Genomic DNA, 20,977 nt, shown 5'->3' with positions numbered 1-20,977 from the left:
ATCCCTGGACATGACACCGAGAAGGAAGGGGGGTGAGGGGTAGTTGGACTTTTTCCTTTTTCTTTTTTTTTTCTAAGAGCTTGCTCTAGCACACAACTTTTGAAGGATACATACACACTTCATCAACAATCTTTACCTTTAGATGCAACACACAAGCAGCAGCAAACTGACAGCAGACACTCACAGGTGACACATTGTTTTTAGATCACAGTGACTTTAACAGGAAATTTGCTGTTGCCAATTTCACCTGTTCAGGAACTTGCTTGAAGCACGTACCCCTACGGCATACTTTCACTATGAAAAATCCTCCAACAGAAAATTAGAAGACTCATGAGCTGATCTTTCTCGCGAACGGACTTTATTTTTTAGACTTGATGCAACCTTCATAAAGTTGTCGTTGCTGTCCGATGTGTATGTAGTCTGTGTCCTTCTCTTGTACTGTATTGGATACACTACGCATTTTGCTTCGATCGTTCACAAGGTCGTAAAAACGAGGCCAAATTTGTAACATTTATTAATAATTCGGAAGATCTGGCAAGTATGTTTAATGGTTCGTGCCAAAATGTACAATTTTGTGTCCCTGCAACCCTTATCCCAAAAGTGATCAAAAAAAGGAAACAAGAATGCATTTAAAGTAACATAAACACTATCCTAAATCAACACTTGAATATCTGCTTGGTCTTTACTTGGAGTGCTCTACACTACTTGCTATCACTATCTATCTTCAAGCTTAAACGTTATGACACCTTAATCTTAGTTTTTCCTAATTATTTCCTAAAAGATACCAACATTACCAGGTTTTCTGCAAACAATAATTTACTTCTTCCCCGTGTGTGAACAAACTATGGAAAATTGACTGCCGTCTTCTCTGGGACATCATTTTCTAATTCTATACCTTACGAAATTGAATCATCATCATCAGTAAATATGCTTCTACACCTCCACAAAACACATCTACTAGACAAGCTACATGAAGAATTGCACAAATTATTAATTCTAACATTCTTGTTTTATTTATATTACCTCTTGCTTACGTTTTTCTTGTCTTCCTTACTATGCATGTGTAAATCATGTAAAATATAGTTGTATGCGTTTCTACTATTCCTGGAATCGTCAATTTTGCTTTAGCTTATTATTTTTTCAGTTGCGTATGTTTTCCACCTTAGACTAATTGTTGTATACTGTCTTAAATTTATAGCATGTTTTCATTTCATTTGTTTGCTTTTACTTTTGTACTATTGCATTTCCCCTGGCTTTCCTGTTAATATTTATTGCTTATGTATTCCTTTTATTTCGTGTCATTTGTAATAAGCCTCGTGATTTTCATTCCGCTCCTCTTTTCAGAGCGCTTAAAACCCTTGAATTGCCTGCCCTAATAAACCTGCGCTTGTTGTCAACCTACAGAAGATATGAGAAAAATATTGGTGCCCTCAGCTCTCTCGCTAATCTCACAAAACGAGAAACCCCCTACACAACTCGAGCTCCTGAGACTTGGCGTGTTCCTCAACTTCGGACTAATTATGGCCAGCAAATGTTATGCCACTGGCTGCCCAGTTTACTCAATGATCTTACCAGATGCAATATCGATGTGTTGACTTGTTCCGCAAAAAATCTGCGTGATATGTTCCTGCAATCTTGACTGTGTACCGTTGTACTTAGTGATTTTTTGCCCTTAGTGCTTTTGCTCTTCTCTTTTCTTTCCTTTTTTTCTTCTCTTTTTTTTTTCTTCCCTTACCGTTTCCCACCTGCCCTGCTGCTGCCATTGTAAACGGAACCTGGGGCCAGTCAAGCTGCTTCTCCGCAGCTTTTTTCCCCTTGTTTTTCCGCCACAACCATGTACCTACTTGCTTGTGGAAACAAACAAATAAATAAAAAAAAATATCTTGCTGCAATCTATACTTGATATGTATAGTATTAGGTGGCCCCCCTGACAGTTTCATAACTATGGGACCACCGAATGTAGTAACATCAATGATATTATTTTGTACGAAAAAAAAGTCAATAAAAATGTGAAGTCTCTAAAAATGTGAAGTTGCCAATCTGTTGAAGTGGCATCAAATGTAGTGCTGCATGTCATCCTTTCTAATCTTTAAAATATTTTGTACCAAACTAACTTTTTTTATACATAAAAAAAAAACGCACAGGCTTAAGCCAATGAGAAACATGAGCATGCAGGCCTTTGTTGTACGAGATGGAGCCCCGTCCTCCCTAGTCGTGTCGTCATGCTGCAACCAAGTTTTTATGCTGTTATGTTTGTGCCTTGGGATTTGCCTGACGGGAGGCCAGTGCTGTGGTGTGTCGACCGTGGAGGCAGCATTAATCCCCACATGGTGCCCGCTTCGGGCACGTGACGACTAAGTGCACAGCTTGGGTGTCCTCGCGGCTGCACGGCGTCAACGACGGAAGCGGCCGTCGGCTCACCGACTGCTATACGGCCCCTCCTCGTGCGGACAGCAATGCACCCCACCCCTTCCTTTGTGCGGCGGCGCCAGGGGCAACCCTTTTACCGACCACCCAAGGACTATGTTTCGACACCTTGCCTTGCAGATCGCTCGTTCCCTTTGTCGTATGCCGGGCCATTGAACTTGCCCGGCGCCCCATACCGACCGACCGCCAGATTTGCCTGACAGCACAGCGCGGTGCCCGGAGGCGCCGGCCACTGAAAGCGGCATTGGGACCACGGAGGCTGCCCGGACCCTCTCTCTCTCGAACTTGTTCGTCCTTAGGGACTATCTGGGGAATCTGGGGACGGGGAAGTGTTATTTAAGCAGCTTGGAGCTGCTCAGTTGCTCTCTCCTGATAACCACGCCAACTTGTACATATTGTATAAACAATTCTTCGCCGAGAAAGCTCTCCTCGTGTCTGACTCTGCGTGAAGTGGGGTCCAGACCTCCTGCCGGCCACGCATACCTCGGCACACGCAACAATGCATGAATGGCAAGTTGGATGGGTAAGTGGAAGTGTTAAGTGGATGGGTAAGGGGGGGGGGGGGGTTAATATCAGGGCTGACAAATCACAAAAACCCCACAGTTGATAAGCTGTTACATATTACTGGCTCTGTGTAGTTCATTAAAACTTTACACAATGACAGGTCTTATGTTGATTTAGACCGTCGCTTGGGTCCCCTTGCACAGCAGTCTCTGAGACAATGGTAATGTATCGGCAGTCGCAAAGGATCACGTTTTGTTATATGTTCCAGTGCAGAGCACCTGGTTCGACTGCTGTGACCAGACTTCCAACCACGGCTGACCTTGACAAAGCGGTGTTTACATTCACAGCTCATTCTGTTACCAGGGGCAAGGAGCATAAGCTAGTAGAAAAAGCTCAGGCTGCACGTGAGGCTTCTCACATTTGCACTTTGCAGAACCGCTATAGTTCCGCTGCTTGTCAGTGTCAATAAAATTGTATATAAAGAAGCAGAAAGCATTTTTTTCAATGTGCAAAATTTTTTGTAATGTTGTTACTCTCCAACAAAAGGATAGAAAATGCTAAAGACCATGCAACTTCAACATGCTAGTAGAAGCTCACAGCACCTTGGTGCCAGTGCTTAACCCTTACCTCTAATTGGTGTGGTTCATCTAAAAGCTGCTGCACTTTCCTCCAGATTATGGTGGTAAGTGTCATATCGTTGTCAAGCTCCAACAATGCTTTATGATCTTGTTTGAACTTTAGGGAGCTGAAAAACAAAATAATTTTTTTAGGACATCTACATAATGTCTCCTTCAACGTAAAATATTTGTGCTTGATGCAAGTGAAACCAAAATGCTACACACGTGTCACCACAGATCTAGTTACCAGATATTGTGCTTACAGTCATTGCTCAACTTTTGTTATGTGTTCCAGGCAGCACTAACAATTTCCTTACCCCTGTCAACTTGTTATACTAATGGGAATAGAATAAATGTAGTGGATTGTTAAGAAACGCTTTATTTCCATGAGCCCTTCATACTCACTGATCTTGTAACTTAAGGACAGCAAAATTTCAGGTTGTGCTAAATCACAAGTACTGTTGCAGTTATTAAAAATTAAATTCTGGGGTCATACATGCCAAAACCGTGATCTGATTATGAGGCCCACTGTAGTGGCCACCTCCGGATTAATATTGACCACCTGGGGTTCATTAACTGCACTCAAATGTAAGTACACAAGCATTTCTCCATTTAACCACTATCAAAATGCGGCTGCCACGGGCCCAATTACAACCATGACCTCGAGCTCAGCAGTGCAAAGCCATAGCCACTGGGCTACCACAACAGGTGCTTCTGTTTTTGCTGTGGTGGCTTTTCAAGCATTTCTGAGCAACTAGTGCTTATAGAGAAGAGATATTACTTATAGCAAGACTAAACGCAAGGGGCAAGTTTCAATGCAGAATTGAAAACTGGGCAAGTTATTGCATGGTGTAATTTGCCACAGAAAATGCAGGGCAAGTAAATAAAGGCACAAATGGATGTGCTCTTCCAAACAAACTTTCTTGAAGAAAGCAGCACCTATATACATAAAATAAGTTAGAGATAAAGTAACAACCAAAATGGATCTGTGTAAAACTATAGACATATAGCAACATAAAATTTAATAGAAAAAAAAGACGTTAAAGCCAGTCTCCGGGGCATAATATTCTTAAAAGGACTCCCAACTGACCATAATGTGTTGTGAAATTATGGTGCAAATAAGGATGTTAAGTATACTCTACCAGAAGAGCATTACTGGTAGGGTGGCTAATCATGGCAAAACTGCGCTTGGAAATGATAACCACGCCAACCACACCAGTGCATAAAGGACAGTTGGACAGGAAGAGAATATGTAAGTATAAATTATTCAACACTTCTGAATGCATGAGTCATGTGAGGATCCCTTTCATAATATATTTTATTATGGCTAGGGCCTCACTTGTCAGCTCCTGTCTCATGCCAGCGTATAATTGCAATCACACTCACTATCACAGTTTAAAGCATAGGACTACATAAAAATGATCATGACTGCAGATAGAAAAATTCTTATTAAAATATCTCATGGCGTTTTCCATGCAACCACTGTAGTACTGGACAAGCTGGATGAAAGTTTTCTATTGTGCTCAAAAAATATAAATAAATATTGGTGCCATAATAATCAGCTGTTGGTTCAATTAACATAGCCAAATTTATTAGCATGCACTGCCATGGCTGAGATGCATGCGTAAATCAAGTGCTTAATATGAATTCCAGTAAAACAGGTTGTTGGGCTAGTTGCCGCATTGTATTAACAAAAAAAAAACAGCCAAAAAAAAGACGCACACAGGAAACATAAGAGAAGACAGGAAAGAAGAAGAGGCCGGCTTCTTTCCTGCCTTCTTGTATGTTTCCTGGGCATTTTTTTTTTTTTTGGTGGCTGGTTTTTTTCTTAATATGAATCTTTTCTGCCATTCTTGACGCGAACATTTTTTGTCCTTGTTATATATCTGCAGTTTTCTGCCATGTGCTGATTTTAGTTCGTCTTTCTTTTTTACCTGTACAACTCTGCTACTTCTTCAATACAATGTAGTTTGCAGTGTGCATTCGTTTGTCCCCTTCTGCATTCCTCTGTTTGCTGCACCAAGTAACACCATGGAAATATTAATTTGAAAGATCAGACATTAAGATTTATGGCCACTCCACATAAAGTGGCTAGAGATCTTATAGTCTGAAATTGTTCAATATGAACCGTCTAGCCCAGCAACACATACTAAGAAGTTTCAATCACTGATGTGCCATCTGTAGTAACAAGCTTTTCTGACTTTCCAGATGTCATTTTCAAGCTATGTGAGACAGATGTTTTGTGAGTACACCAGCTGTCACCAAACTTCATTACTGGTTCCATCAACCTATAGTCAACAAATGCAGTGTCAGAGATCACATGGATGTGCTTGGATGGTAGTGGCTCATTCTACTGAATCAAAATCCTAGTCTGTAGTTGACAATTTGCAGCAGGTTCACCAGAGCATCCAGAGGGCAGAATGAGAACAGCTCACATCTCGCCAGAAGTCTGAACAGAATAAACACTGTTGCTGGTAAATTTTGGGTCACTTAAAGGAGCTCTGAATACCATTTTTATCAAATTCGATAAATGCATTACAAGTTAAACTAGACTATTTCAGAAATGCTTTGCAGCAAAAAGAACTTCAATGCATTCAGCAGAAGCAGAGTTATTGGCAATCAAAGATCACCTTTGATCCCCATTGCAGTGCTTCCACTCCTTTATTCAATGAGTTGCACTACAAAGGCTACAGAGGAGCAGGATGTGCCCACAATGCTCTGCCTACTGAATGTCACTGTGATAGTTAGTTAAAATTCGATTTTGGAAGTTCAAGTACACGCCACTATTTCTGATTTTGACGCATACAGTGCACCAAATGCGGTTGTCCTCAGCGAGCTGCAGTGCGCTCAGTGATTGTGCTCGTTGCAGCACTCTACAGTGGTCACGGTATCTATGCTATGTAGCAGAACGCAGCTACGTGCAACTGTAGTCCATATGTGCAGCGTTTGCTTTGTTGCACGACAGGGCTGGAATGCACGCTTGTGCTCATGCGCTCCAGTCTGGCTGTGCCACGTGGTGCGGACTGGCTTTGTCCTGCACCAGCTTGACCGATGGATAGTAGCCACATCTAACTTGCACCTTTTGAAGTGCTGTCAATAGCTCAATAAGAAGCAATGTCTGCCAATGTCAGGAACGGCTAGGAGTGAGTGCATGCTGTCAAGCATAGTCTAACCTTAAATTTTGTGCAGTACGAGGCTAGTTGAGAGTTCAAAACAAATCGAAGTTATAGAGACCGAACGGGTGGCCAAAGTTTAATTCCTATGCGGACGGCCACGGCCGAACATGAGCAGATTATTATCGTTCTTCCGGAAGTATGTAATTCTTATTGGAATTGGAAAACATATTTTCACTACTTCAACCTGCTACTGAACTGTGTAAATAGACATAGTAAGAGTAGGAAGAAGTGGATTGATCCAAACACCCTTCTTGATTATGTCAGCTATCAGCCAATAGCAGCCATCTATGGGAATCTTGCATACACCACCATACGCAAGTCGCCAGCAGCTTCGAAGGGGGTGAGGAAAGGCCTCATTTAAAAAATATATATATATTTGAGAAATATGTGACTGTGTGCTCTGTTTGTGAGCTCCACGCACCGTGCACGACTGCAAAATTTGGCAGAAGTGTTAAGAGCAGTGTATGCTATCCACAGACTGCATTCTTTCGCCAAGCCCAAAGGGTGCTTCAGGACCCCTTTAAAGCCTCTGCACACTGCTGTATCACAGCGACTCATGTGATTCACGCATGAACTGTAGATGTGCAGTTGAACACTGGTAAACTCAAGTAGATGCCACTGCACTTGGGTAAAAGACTGGTAAAGTAAAAATTATGTTCCTTTCACTTATTTTTTGGATGGCTTGGTCTTTCTGCAGCTTTGTACAGTCCCCATAGTGTCCAAAAAATTGTTAACTGTAGGAAGTCCGAGTGCAGTCAGATATGCACTTTGGCATCAGTACACTACAACAGCATCTGAACAAAGTGAACTCAATCACAATTAACTGCGAAATCAATGCAGTTATCAAGTCAACTTAAGACTGCAGCAAGGAAGGTGACACCTCACCTAGCTCAGCAGCTTTGTTGCTGTATAGATCCATTTGTGAAAGCACTGGTATGTATTAATCACAATTAACTGCAAAATCAAAACTGTAGCAATGTAAAAAATTACACCTAGCTTGGCAGCTTTGTTACAATCTACATGCATATATGAACAGCACATTTGAGAAGCTATGGGCCGTTTCAAGACATTTTAGTGGTTTTCCTGGTTTAACACAGGCAGAATTTTGATTTATGACGCTGACTACCCCAGTTGATCAATCACCAGTTCAGTGCCAGAAAGTATTGGGAAAAGGCATCAGGGCTGCGATTTTGTTATCTGTGAGCACCACGATTGTACAATTTACGAAGTAAGCATGCCAGCAAAGAATATTCGTTGACAAGGGTAGAAATTCAGCTTTGTTGGTACAACATGCTACAATGAAGTGCAAAAAACAGGGACAGGCGGAGGGTATGTGCTGTATGTGAGTGCATAAGTTGTACCTTCTGTCTGTCCCTGTTTTTTTTTCGCTTTACTTGCAGTTACTCATCGAAGTTGTCACAAGATTTTGATGCAAGATTTGGAGAGAGGTGTGTCACATCAAAACCCCAGCCCAGACTCCCGAGTACTGACAAAACACAGTGACTTGGCGTACAATCAGACTTCAAACTGCAACTACTGACCATGGCTTTCATTCATATCTAATTAAAGGTGATTTGAGTTTACACCTATGACCCAGAAATCAACAAACAAATCAGTAAAAAAATCCAGGGTCACCTTGACTGAAGTACACAAGTGAGAAGTCCAGAGTATTGCCAGCAAACTGGAAACAAGGACGTGGAAGCACAAAGAGGATGAGGACAATGCTGGTCCTCATCGTCATCCACTTTGTGCTACTTTGTCCCTGTTTCCAGACTGCTGCCAGTAGTCATAGATCACGAACAAACTAGTCAAATTTCAAGTTCTCTTAATGAGAACCAACATTGTTGATGCTAATTTATTTTTTTATAACATGAGTAATGTACACAAGGTATTTGTTGCACCTGGTCGTACAGTTAATACTGAATTATACATCGAAGTTCTAAGATATAGGCAGGAGAGTGAGAGAAAAATGATCTGACCAGCAGCAGAATGTATGGCTGCTCTATCGTGACAATGCACCAGCTCATACTCCTCTTGTGGCTCAACAAACAGTTAATGGCGAACAAGAACATGACTTTAGTGCGACATCTTCCCTACTTGCCTAATTCCACACACTATGGTTTACTTTCTATATTTCCAAAAATGAAAATGAAACTGCACGGGTGAAGATTTGAGACAGTAGAAGTAATTACTGTCAAGCCTCAAAGGGGGCTACTTTGAAGGCAATGGAAAGCACTACTATACAAGGTAAGCCTGTCTGTAGTGTGTTATCAGTTCAGAAACTTTTTGACTAGACATTGTAGGTAAACCCATTCTCAGTTAAAAAGAGAGTTAGGGGTCAAGAACTGGCCACAATGCACAATTGATGTATAAACACTTTTTCAGCTTTTCAGGTAAACACACATGCTTAGATCAAGTCAAAAGATGCTAAGAAACGCTTCAACAAACATTCTCCTTATTAAACTGAACAATGCAAGCCAGTATTTGGATACTGTAAATACTCAAACCTTGTTATAATGAAATGGGATACATGAAATAATTGATATAATAAAGTGAAATAGTATATATGAAAACTGATATAATGAAGTAAATGCAATTGCCCTCGATATCGCCATGGAGATCTGTGCGCTTAATAACTTGCTTTAATGGAGTAAAAATAGTCCTGTCAATGCATATAAGCAACTAGAATTTCATCTCCCAATGTAAAAAATGCAGAGAGTATACGGCATCTGGAGTGCGCTGACCATTTTTGCAGGGCACCACTTTCTGCAGAGTTTGACGCTTGTTCAGTGCAGCAGTTAGAAACTCTTGCATTGAATGTGGCATTACAGAGGCCCTGAAACACTTTTTAAACATTGTAAAGAGCATTGCTGATCTGTTAACGAGGCTCCTGTAAACATGTGAGCCAAATATTATTGCACTGCATGCAGCAGGAAATTTAAAATCTTGTGTCCAAGGCCGTGAACAGTCGCTTGCTGTCACATCCACAATGTTTCCACCAAAAGCAGCTGGTCCACTAATGCTGATGACCGATTTCGTGATCACGAGAACATTTGCAGTGCTACATAACTGCTAATTTTAGCTAAATAAATGAAAAATATATATGTCTGATCATATCACCTTTGGGTTGCGTGTAGCTGAATCTGCTACGCGTGGCCTCGGAGATTACAGCAGAATGCTGTGTAATGTAGTCTACCGCGGCCGCCATGGGATGCCACAACAAGCCCTTTTGCCGCTGCGTAATTAAACTTTTGGCCGGGGCTTTGCCCTCTCGGCTTCTCTGCTGTGTAGCTTCCAGCATGTAAGCAGAGATGAAACGTGAGAGAAAGCTAGGTATCAATGTGATAACTCCCCTTACATTATAAGGATTATAAAATTTCTGTGGCATGAGATTCATGCGATGACGTACTTTAACAGTGAGGCATTCTCTGATTAGATAGAAAAGAGCTTTAGGGCCCCTTCAAGCAACACTGGTTCTTCTAACTGCTGTGCATAACCGCACACAAGCAGCAGCTCACCATCCCCATTGCACTTCTCTCTCACATTGCACAGGCCTGGTGCAGCTAGGCAAAGCCAAGACCGCGTTGCGAGATTTGTTGGCTGCTGACTGCATGGGTTGGCTGTGTGCCCAACCTCCTCACTCACACAGCTGAGCCACACTAGAGCTGCGGATCAGCTGCTGTGCAGTCGGCGCACCATGGTGTGCATCACATACTGCTCAACCGATGGACTTCGCTTGCAGCACAGTGAAAAGTCATCACATTGGAATAGAATGCGGCTGTTATAAAAGCTGTGGCGCTAGGTATTAAGAAATTGTGTGCTGTACACGGTGAAGATTTTTTTGTTGTTGTTGCTGTCGTTGTTTTGTTAACCCTTTCAGCGTCACTGACGTATCGGCACATTATACGCTTTTCTGCCCTGCCATGACACTGACATATCTGTACATTTCCCACTTTCTCTACTCGGACGTGCATAGTAACAGGAAGTTGGCGAGCTCCAAGGTGGCTTCACCCATTGTACATTTCTAAAAGTTTGCCAAGTCTGAGTTTTTGTTAGCAACTGTGGAATGCGTGCCTGTGTGAGAGTGGTTGTGCCAGGCAGAGTGTGTGCATGCCTCTCAGACTTTGTACACAGCTACGGCGTTAATTCTGCGTTCAAATATTTGCGCCATAGCTCAAGGCCACATTTTGCCTGTTTCTGTCAGATGTTTATAACAGTTTTTCCCTTTTTTTCCCGTCTCCTGCTATCTTCACTACAGCGCACCTCCTCTCTGTTGGTGTTCTTTGTCCAGGATGACCCTGCCCTCTGTTGTATCTCTACCATCAGTTGTTCTCTATTTTGTCTTTTGCTCTCTTTGCCTTGTCTGGTCAGGTTTGAATACACGAAACCGAACCTTGCTTTAGCTTGCTGCGAGATCAATTTGAGATGGCTGCTCGTGCGGCACCTTCAACTGTTAATTCGAGCAACGGTTCTTTTGATTCCAGATATGAGGCAAGCTCAGACTCTGAAGACGACAGCTTGTCATCCGAGGAAGAGGCAACTTCAACCGCATTTAATTCTGACCCTGCCACCGTAAAAAAGTGCCGAAAATGAGTGTTTTTGAGTCCGCTGTGAAGTTTATTTTATGCAGTGGGCTTTTATTTCTTTCGTCAGATAGGAATCTGAGGACCATATCAAGAAAGCATTTGCCATTATCCTTGTTGTTCTTGCCCTTCTGCATAACCAAAAATACACGGTCGTGTTTCATTTTATATCCGAGATAAAAGCCCAACATGGGGGGTACATCCACTCCAAAACACATTGAAAGGGTTAAAGGGACACTAAAGGAAAATAATAAGTAGAACTAGATTAAAAAATTAGGTTTCTGTAATTACAAATTCATCATGCATAGTCAGAACAGCTTTTATAAGCTAGAAAATGACAAAAGTAAAAAGTCGGAGTGATGCCACCTGTTGTGGACTATGTTACCTTTCAGAGAGTGGCATCTCTACAGGGAAGTCATGTGGAGATTACGTCAACTCGTCCATTTTGTTGTGGGTGGTTCAAATTAAGCAGCAGTGGCACCATTGGCAGCAATTTTCTACGCAACAATTCGATACACAGACACAAAGAAAATGATAATAGACTTATAGACGAATATTGTATCAATCTAGTTTAACTTAATATTTTCCCTTTAGTGTCCCTTTAAAATTGCACTGCATATGTGGCCCTGTAGCTAAAATTAAAAATTAAATTATGGGGTTTTACATACCAAAATCACAATCTGATTATGAGGCACGCCATGTGGGGGACTCTGGAAATTTGGACCACCTGGGGTTCTTTAATGTGCACCTAAATCTAAGTACACGGGTGTTTTCGCATCTTTCCCCCATCTGTCCCCATGGTCTTTTCCATTTTGCCCCCATTGTCTTTTTTGCATGTTTAAAATTGTGCACTCCGTTGGGTATATATTGTAGTAAAAAACAATAATGGCTATAACAAAGTTAATAGATATACCTTCCTGAAGGAAAGCTTAGCGCACTTCAACAAAGTTCAAGTGCACTAAAAACTGTTCATACACTCCTCATACAACAATTTTGTCTCAATCTTCTGCACCAACACTTTGTACTCAGAAACTCGGGCAAAGTATAGACACTTCGGGAACGTAAGCCTGTATAATTAAATTCAAAATTCAAACTGTAGGTAGCATAGGCAAGTCTGCATTATCCATGCACTACCAGCATTTGCCCAATGTAGAGAAGAATGCTTTGTCTATTGAAAAGCCAATTTCGTATAAGTCTGACTGCAAAGAAATGTATATAAACCACTCACAAGAAAACGGTACTAAACGCTGTGGCCTGCATAAGCATAACCACGATCTAGCTGGCAGCACAGATAACTGTCCAGTTATCTATAATATTGATATAATACACCATGTTTACTGTCCAGTAAATATGGTGTATTATATCAATATGTACAGTTGACCACAAACGTTTACAAACCACGGTATCTCAGAAAATACTGAATTTCAGAGCAGCCTGTAAACAGTAGCCAGTAAAACTGTACATCAAAATGTTGTCTGCATATACTAGTAGAAGCTATAAATGGGCATACCCAGCTACAATGTGCGGCTGTGGAGATATTCAGCTTTTTACCCAGATGCCATGGTTCGTAAAATTCCGTGGTCGACTGTAGAATGGCAAAAGGAGATGGCAATGAAGTCAACGCATGAATAAGACTAGATCCACCGTGTTGTTTTGTTATGCAGGGTGTCTACATGAAACCTCCCTGATTTCAAATTGAAATAAAGAAAAAGCTATGGTACACAGAAACTTGCGGTTTGAGGTATCGTGTAAAGCAATTAAAAAAGTGCTTTGTTGATTTTTTTTCTAAACGATTCCTCTTGTTTTGTTTCAGGTGCTGAATACATACCAAAAATGACAACATCTCAAGACAGAGCCCAATGCGTAGTGTGGTATGCAGAAACGAAGTCACCCATTGCTGTCTGTTGGTTTCCGTAGAAATTCACGTTGAAAATTTTGTTGGACAGCAATGGGTGACTTCGTTTCCCCATACAACACCACACATTGGGCTCTCTTGAGGCGTTGTCATTTATGGTATTTATTCAGCATCTGAAACAAAACAATAGTAATTGTCGAGAAAAAAAGTCCACAGAAAACTTTTTTAATAGCTTTACATGATGCCACAAACCACAGGTTTTTATGTGTCATAGTTGTTCCCTTTTATTTCATTTTGAAATCAGAGAAGTTTCATGTGTACACCCTGTATATTACGTATAACAGTACAGAGTAAATAAATTGCGGTAGTATTCAAAGAAAAATGGTACAGACATCCGGCTTGTAATGTGCGAGTTGTTGAAGGTATAAGACTCCTATCTCAATTGAAATTGCTTCCCATCTGCTGTAACAAAAGCATACCGCATAGTCTCATGTACAGGCTGCCTGAATCCCTACATTTGGTCCTATTTCACGTAAAGTTATCAATGAATGATAACTTTTCCGAAGTGCACACCTCACCAGCTGTAGTCACGCAGCGAAATCTTCGCACAGTATCAATGCATACACGAAGATGTATCAGTCTCCTCTTCCGTTGGATCCAGAGTTGATAGTGTATTGGTGAGAAGCTCATCAAGTTAACCACAGGCATTGTCCTGAAATTAGCTTCCTGGTGTACTACAGCTTGTGCTACTGCACTTTATCCGCCATCATTTGTAGGCACAAGCAAGGCTATCTGCACTTTGTATGTCGTTGCTAATACAATGCCTGAAAAGCATGCGGGTGTTATCAGCTGCAACATTCCGTTATGTTTCAAACCTTGGGATCTGAGGACGACTTCACCTTTGAACAGCACAGTATTGGCGTGGTGCATAATAAGGTCTATCGCACAGTGTACAGGGCTCCTCTTCAGTTGTTTCCACAAATGATTGTTGTTGACTAAGCAACGATGAAATTTGTATCCCGGTACTTCAAGGTGGAGTTGTTCTGCACGTACATATTCATGCGATGGACGCGACTTAAAGCATTCGCCCATGGGCTAAGCACTGCATTTAAGCTTTCTCTGCTCCTGCGCCACTTGAATTGCATGCAGGCACTATCAATGAAACATTCCACTTACATTTATGTGAAAGCGATGATAATGTTTTGCATTGCACAACCTTACGAGCAGCATGACATGCGAGCCACATCCTAGAACGGCTTCATCTTGTAACAGCACGCTTGCGGTGAACGAGATTGCAGTTGCTCCATAGAATGGCTGCTCCAGCTCCATGGTTGCATGCCAATGACGACAAATTAAGTAGCAAACAAAAGTAAAATGAAGAGTTACCGAGGTCTTCACACACAGCGGCTAGAACATGTTTTTCAAAGCAGATACAAATTTGTTTACATTTTACCCTTGCATGAGCCACATCCAAGAAATTCGGGCACACATTCATGAATGGAAGTGCAGCCCATACAAAAGAATATATGGTAAGTGATTAGTTTTATTTGTTATTGAACATTAGGAAGCTGAACACCATGCACTTGATGCTTATGATACCCCACTTTTATAGAATAACAGCAGCTAGGCACTCACTGTCTTTGGGTGAGCAAGTCTGTCAGACATCTGTGAATCTCAGGATCAGAGTAGACAATAGCTTGAAATAGATACTTGTTCACCAGCTCCCAGGACAAACCATATTTGTTGAGGTCGAGTGTAACCTAAACAAAAACAGAAAAGAAAAAAATGTGCTATTGTAAGGCGTTGGAAAAAAATATATTTCCCTGTACCCCTCCCCACACAGGAGAATAAGTATTTGTATTGCATAAGCAGCGACACTGCATTTCATTTCCTTGCTGTCAAAGGTTACGACACGTTCATTCATTTTTCTCTCTAGCTTGTGTCAGTATTTCTTTGCCGCTCTTAACGCAGTTTTTCCTCAATTTGAATCAACACTCCTGGTCATATAGTCATGGATTTGGAACATAAAATGTTGGGGAAGCATGGCACCTAAATTCTACAGCTCACAGTATTATGTGCATGTCAACAGTGTGCCAAAATTATTAAAACAATGTGGCAGCTCGCTCATTTTACTAGGCGTGATACACCGATATTGCAAAAATTATTAATTACAACAGTGCCCAAAACTACCACTATTTAAGTTACCACATGTGTGCTTAAATTTTGAGCAATATACAGGGCGTCCCAGCTAACTTTAGCCAGAGTTTAAAAATAGGCATATGCCACGTAGCTGGACAGAACCAAGGTAATGTTGTTTGCCATCGCTCGGAGATACTCAGACTATTTTTTTAATTCTACCTAATCACATAATTAGTCTAAGTAATTAGTTTAGTTAGTTTTTGTTTTTTTGTTTTTTTAACGCGCCAAAACCACTTTCTGATTATGAGGCACGCCGCATTGGAGAACTCCAGAAATTTCGACAACCTGGGGTTCTTTAACGTGCACCTAAATCTAAGTACCACGGGTGTTTTCGCATTTCGCCCCCACCAAAATGCGGCCGCCGCGGCCGGGATTCAATTCCGCGAACGCGTGCTCAGCAGCCCAACCTAATTAATTAAGCAACTTCTCAAATATTATAATTAAGTAAAAAGTGTCAGTGACAAAATTGTAGAGCAACGTGAAAAACTCCCGAAACAGCTTTCTTTTGCTTAATACGTGCTACATAATAGTGTTTTTCTAAGCGTGAAAGAAGTCTACGAATACACGCAAAGTGCCTCGAGCGGCCAGACGTTGCAATTTCGCTTGCATTTGTGAGCTTCTTTCAAGCTCTGAATAACCTTTATGTAGCACGTATTGAGCAACCGAAAGCTCTATTGGGAGTTTTTGACGTCGATCTACAATTTTCTCATTGACACTTTTCATCCAATTATACAATTGAGAAGTTGATTAATTAATGAAGGCTAATTATGTAGTTAGGTAGAATTAAAAATATAATCTGAGTATCTCCAAGCGACGGCAAACAGCATTACCTTTGTTCTGACCAGCTGCGTGGCATTAGCATATTTTTAAACTAAGCAGGGTGCCCCAGCTAAAGTTAGCTGGGGCACCCTGTTTATTGGCTTTCCGAAAACTGACTGCTAAGGCTAACAGCAAAAAGATCTTCATCAACTCAGCACTGTATATTAATTTTCAGCTGCTGGTTCACTGTCAAGGACAGCAAAGCTCCTGATAAAAAGAGTTGTAGAAATGGTGCAGCCACAAAGAAACTCTAAAGTGGCTTATGCTTCGTGAAAGTTAATTAGAATTGGTTTTACTGATAATGGAACATTTTCGGCCAATGGTTTCCAAAAGTAGCATTCAAGTTTAGCAAGCAAAAGCTGCAATGGTTTGAAACTGTGGTAGCAAGCCAGACATGAGTGCATGGGCATGTAAGTCCCACCATAGTTTTCTGTGCACCCACTCCTTTGCCAAATTCATCTGTGCATTTAGTGAGCAGAATGAAGGAAACTCGCATTGAGGCAAATATTACTGAAGTGAGTTCTTGCAGTGTGAACTATACTCCAGTGATACACAGTCAGGGATGCGTACTGTATGACAATGCATGATGCATACTGCACTTTGCATATGGTGCAGTTGGCTGTCAGCCATTGCACATTGATTGGGGTGTCCACTTTGGCTGCAGGAGGTAACTGGTTTGAAACTTACTGCCGACACCCACTAGTAAAAATGGGTGCAGGTGGTCGTCAGCAGGACTTCCTTGCTATCCCTGCTACAATTCTCCTTGGACAACAAAGAACCAGTTTTAAACAGACTCACGGCCAGCAAAGGCAATACTCAAGTCCAATGCGACTTTTCACAGTGTTAAGTTCACAGGTGCTTTCCATGGCTCCACTTTCAGGCAATCATGCCACGCTAGGTTGAGCATTATAATGTTATGACATAGCAATGGCTGGTTATGACATATCGCACGAAGCAGAAGTTTGAACAGATGTCTACTAAGGAGCTTTCTGTGCTGATGATGCTGTGAATGGCAACACCATTGGCAAAACAAATGTTTAAAAGCAGCAACGTTTCTTTGGCCACTCTCTGTGCATTTTGCTGATATACCATGCTACACAAGGTTTTTCCAATGGCCATTATCGGGAGACAGCGAATTAATAAACTGGGCTGATCTCAGAGATAAAATGAAAACAGGGTGGATACCACGTAGAGGAGTTAAAGAGGTTGTGCTGAGAAGGTTGTAAAGGAGTGAGATGATGAATGTTGTGAGGAGGTGAGTGAGTGAAAGTTGCAGGCTGAAGCCACAACTCGAGAGTTCCGCTGGATTTCAACTTCCCACTCCTTCACAAATGCTCACCACATCCCTTAATTCTTTACGCCACCATGCCTACCAACCTGTGAACCTTACAATTCGTATAATTCCGAGGGAGGCAGGTGTGGGGGCAGGAAAGGGGAAGATAACGCGCATTTTTTAATACTTGCCCTAAACTTGCCTTGGGCATGTCTTTCAGGGATACATACGCACGTGAGTAACGATGCTTTAACTTTAGACGCAGAACACTGAGGAAGCAGGGAACAGCAGCTGTTGACAAGCAACAAACTGTTTCTAGACCTACATGACTCCTTCAGCGACTTTGCTGTTGCCAATTTCGCCTGCTTCAAGAACTTGATTGTAGAAGCTTACTCGAAGCAAGTATCTCTCATGCATGCTTTCATCATGAAAAGCTTGAAACAGAAGGCTGCGCAATGCATTTATGCAAGCAGAATTACTTTTTTTTTTGAACTTGACACAACATTCGTGAAATCGTAAAACGGGCCCAAACTCATAAACTTAATGAAAAATTCAGGAGAGTTGGCAAGTATGCACGACCCTCAGTGCATTTCTCCTAGCACTCTTTTGGACCAACCAAGAATTCGCAGCACTAGCTAATGGCAGCTACCGTTTGTGGGGGACTGCGGATTGGGGGAACAAACAGGCACGACAGTGCTCAGCCTATTTATCTAAGAAGCTTGCCATTGCTCATTATAGCCTTGTCATCACCTGAGCCATCACTAACCCATAGAAACTAAGACAAGCAGATGAAGGGTGATGCTCTGGTACAACTGCAGTGGAAATGGAACACACCTTAAGCCAAGGCTACAGAAGCCACACATGCACGTTCTGCACAAGGAGGCACAGGTTATTGTAACATCCCCTCTACTTGTCACAACAGACAAGATAAATAACTCTACTCGTTTACGTCAGCTGATAACCACCTCTAAAAACATTTTTAAATTACAACATCAGTTCTGTGTGCAGTGTTTCAACTGTCTATGGAAGTAAGATCTGTCACTGTCAAGTCAAACATCTTTATTGACACAGAACCTTATTCGAATGCAACAATGTCAAAACAGTCTGCCACTTCACAATACCAATATAAAGAACAAACAATTTTTCTTGCATGTTTGTGTACTGACTTAGCAACCACATGGTTAACCCCTTAATTGCCATGCCAAATAAAAATAGAACCGACGAAAAGTGTGGATTCCAATACACCAGAGACGCCTACAGTGCTTTTGCTGCTCTTATTGAAAAAATTAGTAAAATACATGGTGTATTATTTATTTATGTGCCAGATCACAATATAGTGCGACTTTCATTTGAACATATATGGAGGGGGGGGGGGGGTACAAAAGTTACAGAATGGCACCTTGACCGCATAGCATACACATGATCCAGTGAATCTGAACCTGGGAGATGCAGGACTGACTGTTTTGGTCAAACCAGTCCCAATTCAGGGCACTGGCCCTTTGGTCTGACTCCTTGGCTGTGCTACTACTGATTGATGATTCTTCTGAGATACCATCACTTCTATAGTTCAGCAACTAATAATCATGTGTGGAACGATTATCAGTGAAAAAAAAAAAGAAAGAAACTTGCAGTGTGTTTCTTGGCCATGTGCACAGCCTGCAGTGTCGACACAAGTTCTTAAAACCCTGTGTCTGTCGACACAACTGCAGAAAAGCTATCTTTGGATGGCTAGTAAAAAATACAATCTCAAAGGGCCCCTGAAAAGGTTCGGACAAATTTTGTAGATGTATAGGGTACAGCTAAAGTTAATCATTCGCACCACAATTTCTGTGAAGCATCTCATATTAAGAGAGCTACGGACGATTACAAGTTGCCCTCCTCCATAGCCATGCATTTTCTCCTCAATTCGTTCACCGAGTGATCGGGCCTAAGCTCCGCCTTCACTGGCTCTGCGTCATGATGGCACATGTCGTCTACTTCCGGTTCTCTAGGAGCGAGCGCACGAAGCCTCTCCAACCTCTCCGCCAGCTGCTTGGCAGTCGACCTCAAGCAAGGGCTATCAAAGCAGCATGCGTTGCAAGCATTGTCGCAGCGCCGAAAGTGTGTGGTATTCTGGTAACCACAGGCAAGCTTGGTGTTTCGACGGATGGGTGGAGGCATAAACTCAAGCTGACGAAGCAACTTTAGCGTAGATGTACGTGAGCGGCCTAATCGGTCTGCACAGTCCATCCACCTGTTTGCGCAGAGCTTAACCAGCCAAACAGAGAGCTAATATTGCTCTAACCAAGCATAAGACATTTTAAACATTAAAAAAAAAACAGCATTTTAACGATTACGCTCCTGCGAAAAATTTACACCAGCAGCAAAGAAGAATACACTTTGTTAGTGCTACTGTGTTTGGTTGAGCTCTGCACCACCAGGTGGCTGCACCATGCAGATCATTCAGGTTTGCGCTTCTGCTCGTCCCATGAAACGGCACGGTCACGCGGCCAGGCCCTGTCTCCTCGCTAGCATTTACCTGAATACCGGACCTGTGAAACGCTATTGTGGTAGTAATACTCCAGTGTAAAGTGGCGGCCGCAAACATGCAAATCTCAGCGCCAATCCGATACCGATAGTCCAATGCGCTGCAGCCACTCTGCTCATCTGCTGCCTTGCAGAGAGACACGATGTCGCAGCTTGACATATTGCCAGTCACTACATTTGCAGCCCACAACGCAACAAGGGTGATTCATGGTGCTCATGAAAAGACAGACCGACACTGACCGCAGCGCTCTCGTCAAAGACAGAGCACATTGTAACACAAACAGACGACACTTGCTGTGTGCCAGAAGTGCTTAAGTGTACAGAAAAATTGTTCTTGCGCATTCTCTTTATGTTACTTTCTCTTTATAAAAACAAATTAACTAACATTCCAACTATTACGAACAGAATTTGTTCACCATTAAGTTGGCAAAATTATCGATGATGCTCCCTGGGCAGCCAATCAGATAGCTTGCCCTACTGACATCATTAGGACAATTTACGTCAAATGGGTAGGGGCGGCTGAAAATTCAGCCAAGCAGTGTGCTGTGATCGGCAGCGATGTACATTTTAAAAACCTTATAATAAATTACACCCTTTACCCGGAGCACTTAGATGCGTCAATTAATGATCAGAAGGACCTACTCTAATGACTCAGTACGTTTGTACAAAATCGTCAAAATCGTTTCAGGGTCCCTTAAAGCTCCTTTTTGTCCCTTTTGAGCATAGTTTTACATGGCCAAAGTGTATTTTGGTTTTAATTAGCTTGCACAGTTCGAAACATTTCTGGAAAGTTAATAACAAATTAGGTCATCATCAGCATCGAAGTATACGCATCATACTTATGAGTTTACTCATTATTGACATTAAGGGGTTAGTGCACATAAATTACATTTGCAGTGAAGCACATAGACGCACAGTCCATTTTTCCCTTGAATTACCTTCTTAAAGTATTTATGTGACTCATACTGGGTCTGAACAGCTCAGAAATTCTGCAGGAC

The 20,977-nt window shown here is 41.9% G+C and overlaps 1 protein-coding gene across 2 annotated transcripts in view; it reads right to left on the bottom strand.

Annotated features, from left to right (window-relative positions):
* Positions 1 to 20,977, bottom strand: part of LOC135898007 (protein FAM193B-like) — a 156,668-nt gene that overhangs the window by 111,604 nt on the left and 24,087 nt on the right. For both annotated transcript variants that reach the window (XM_065426717.1, XM_065426718.1), the window contains exons 7-8: positions 14,798 to 14,922; positions 3,559 to 3,676 (exon numbers count right to left, since the gene is read on the bottom strand). In XM_065426717.1, coding sequence (XP_065282789.1) covers positions 3,559 to 3,676; positions 14,798 to 14,922 — 243 coding nt within the window. The remainder of the gene's footprint in view (positions 1 to 3,558; positions 3,677 to 14,797; positions 14,923 to 20,977) is intronic.

Source organism: Dermacentor albipictus, chromosome 1 (assembly GCF_038994185.2).
Source record: "Dermacentor albipictus isolate Rhodes 1998 colony chromosome 1, USDA_Dalb.pri_finalv2, whole genome shotgun sequence".
NCBI lineage: Eukaryota > Metazoa > Arthropoda > Arachnida > Ixodida > Ixodidae > Dermacentor > Dermacentor albipictus.
Note: the sequence above shows the minus strand (reverse complement) of the source record. Positions and strands in the feature narration are given on the sequence as shown.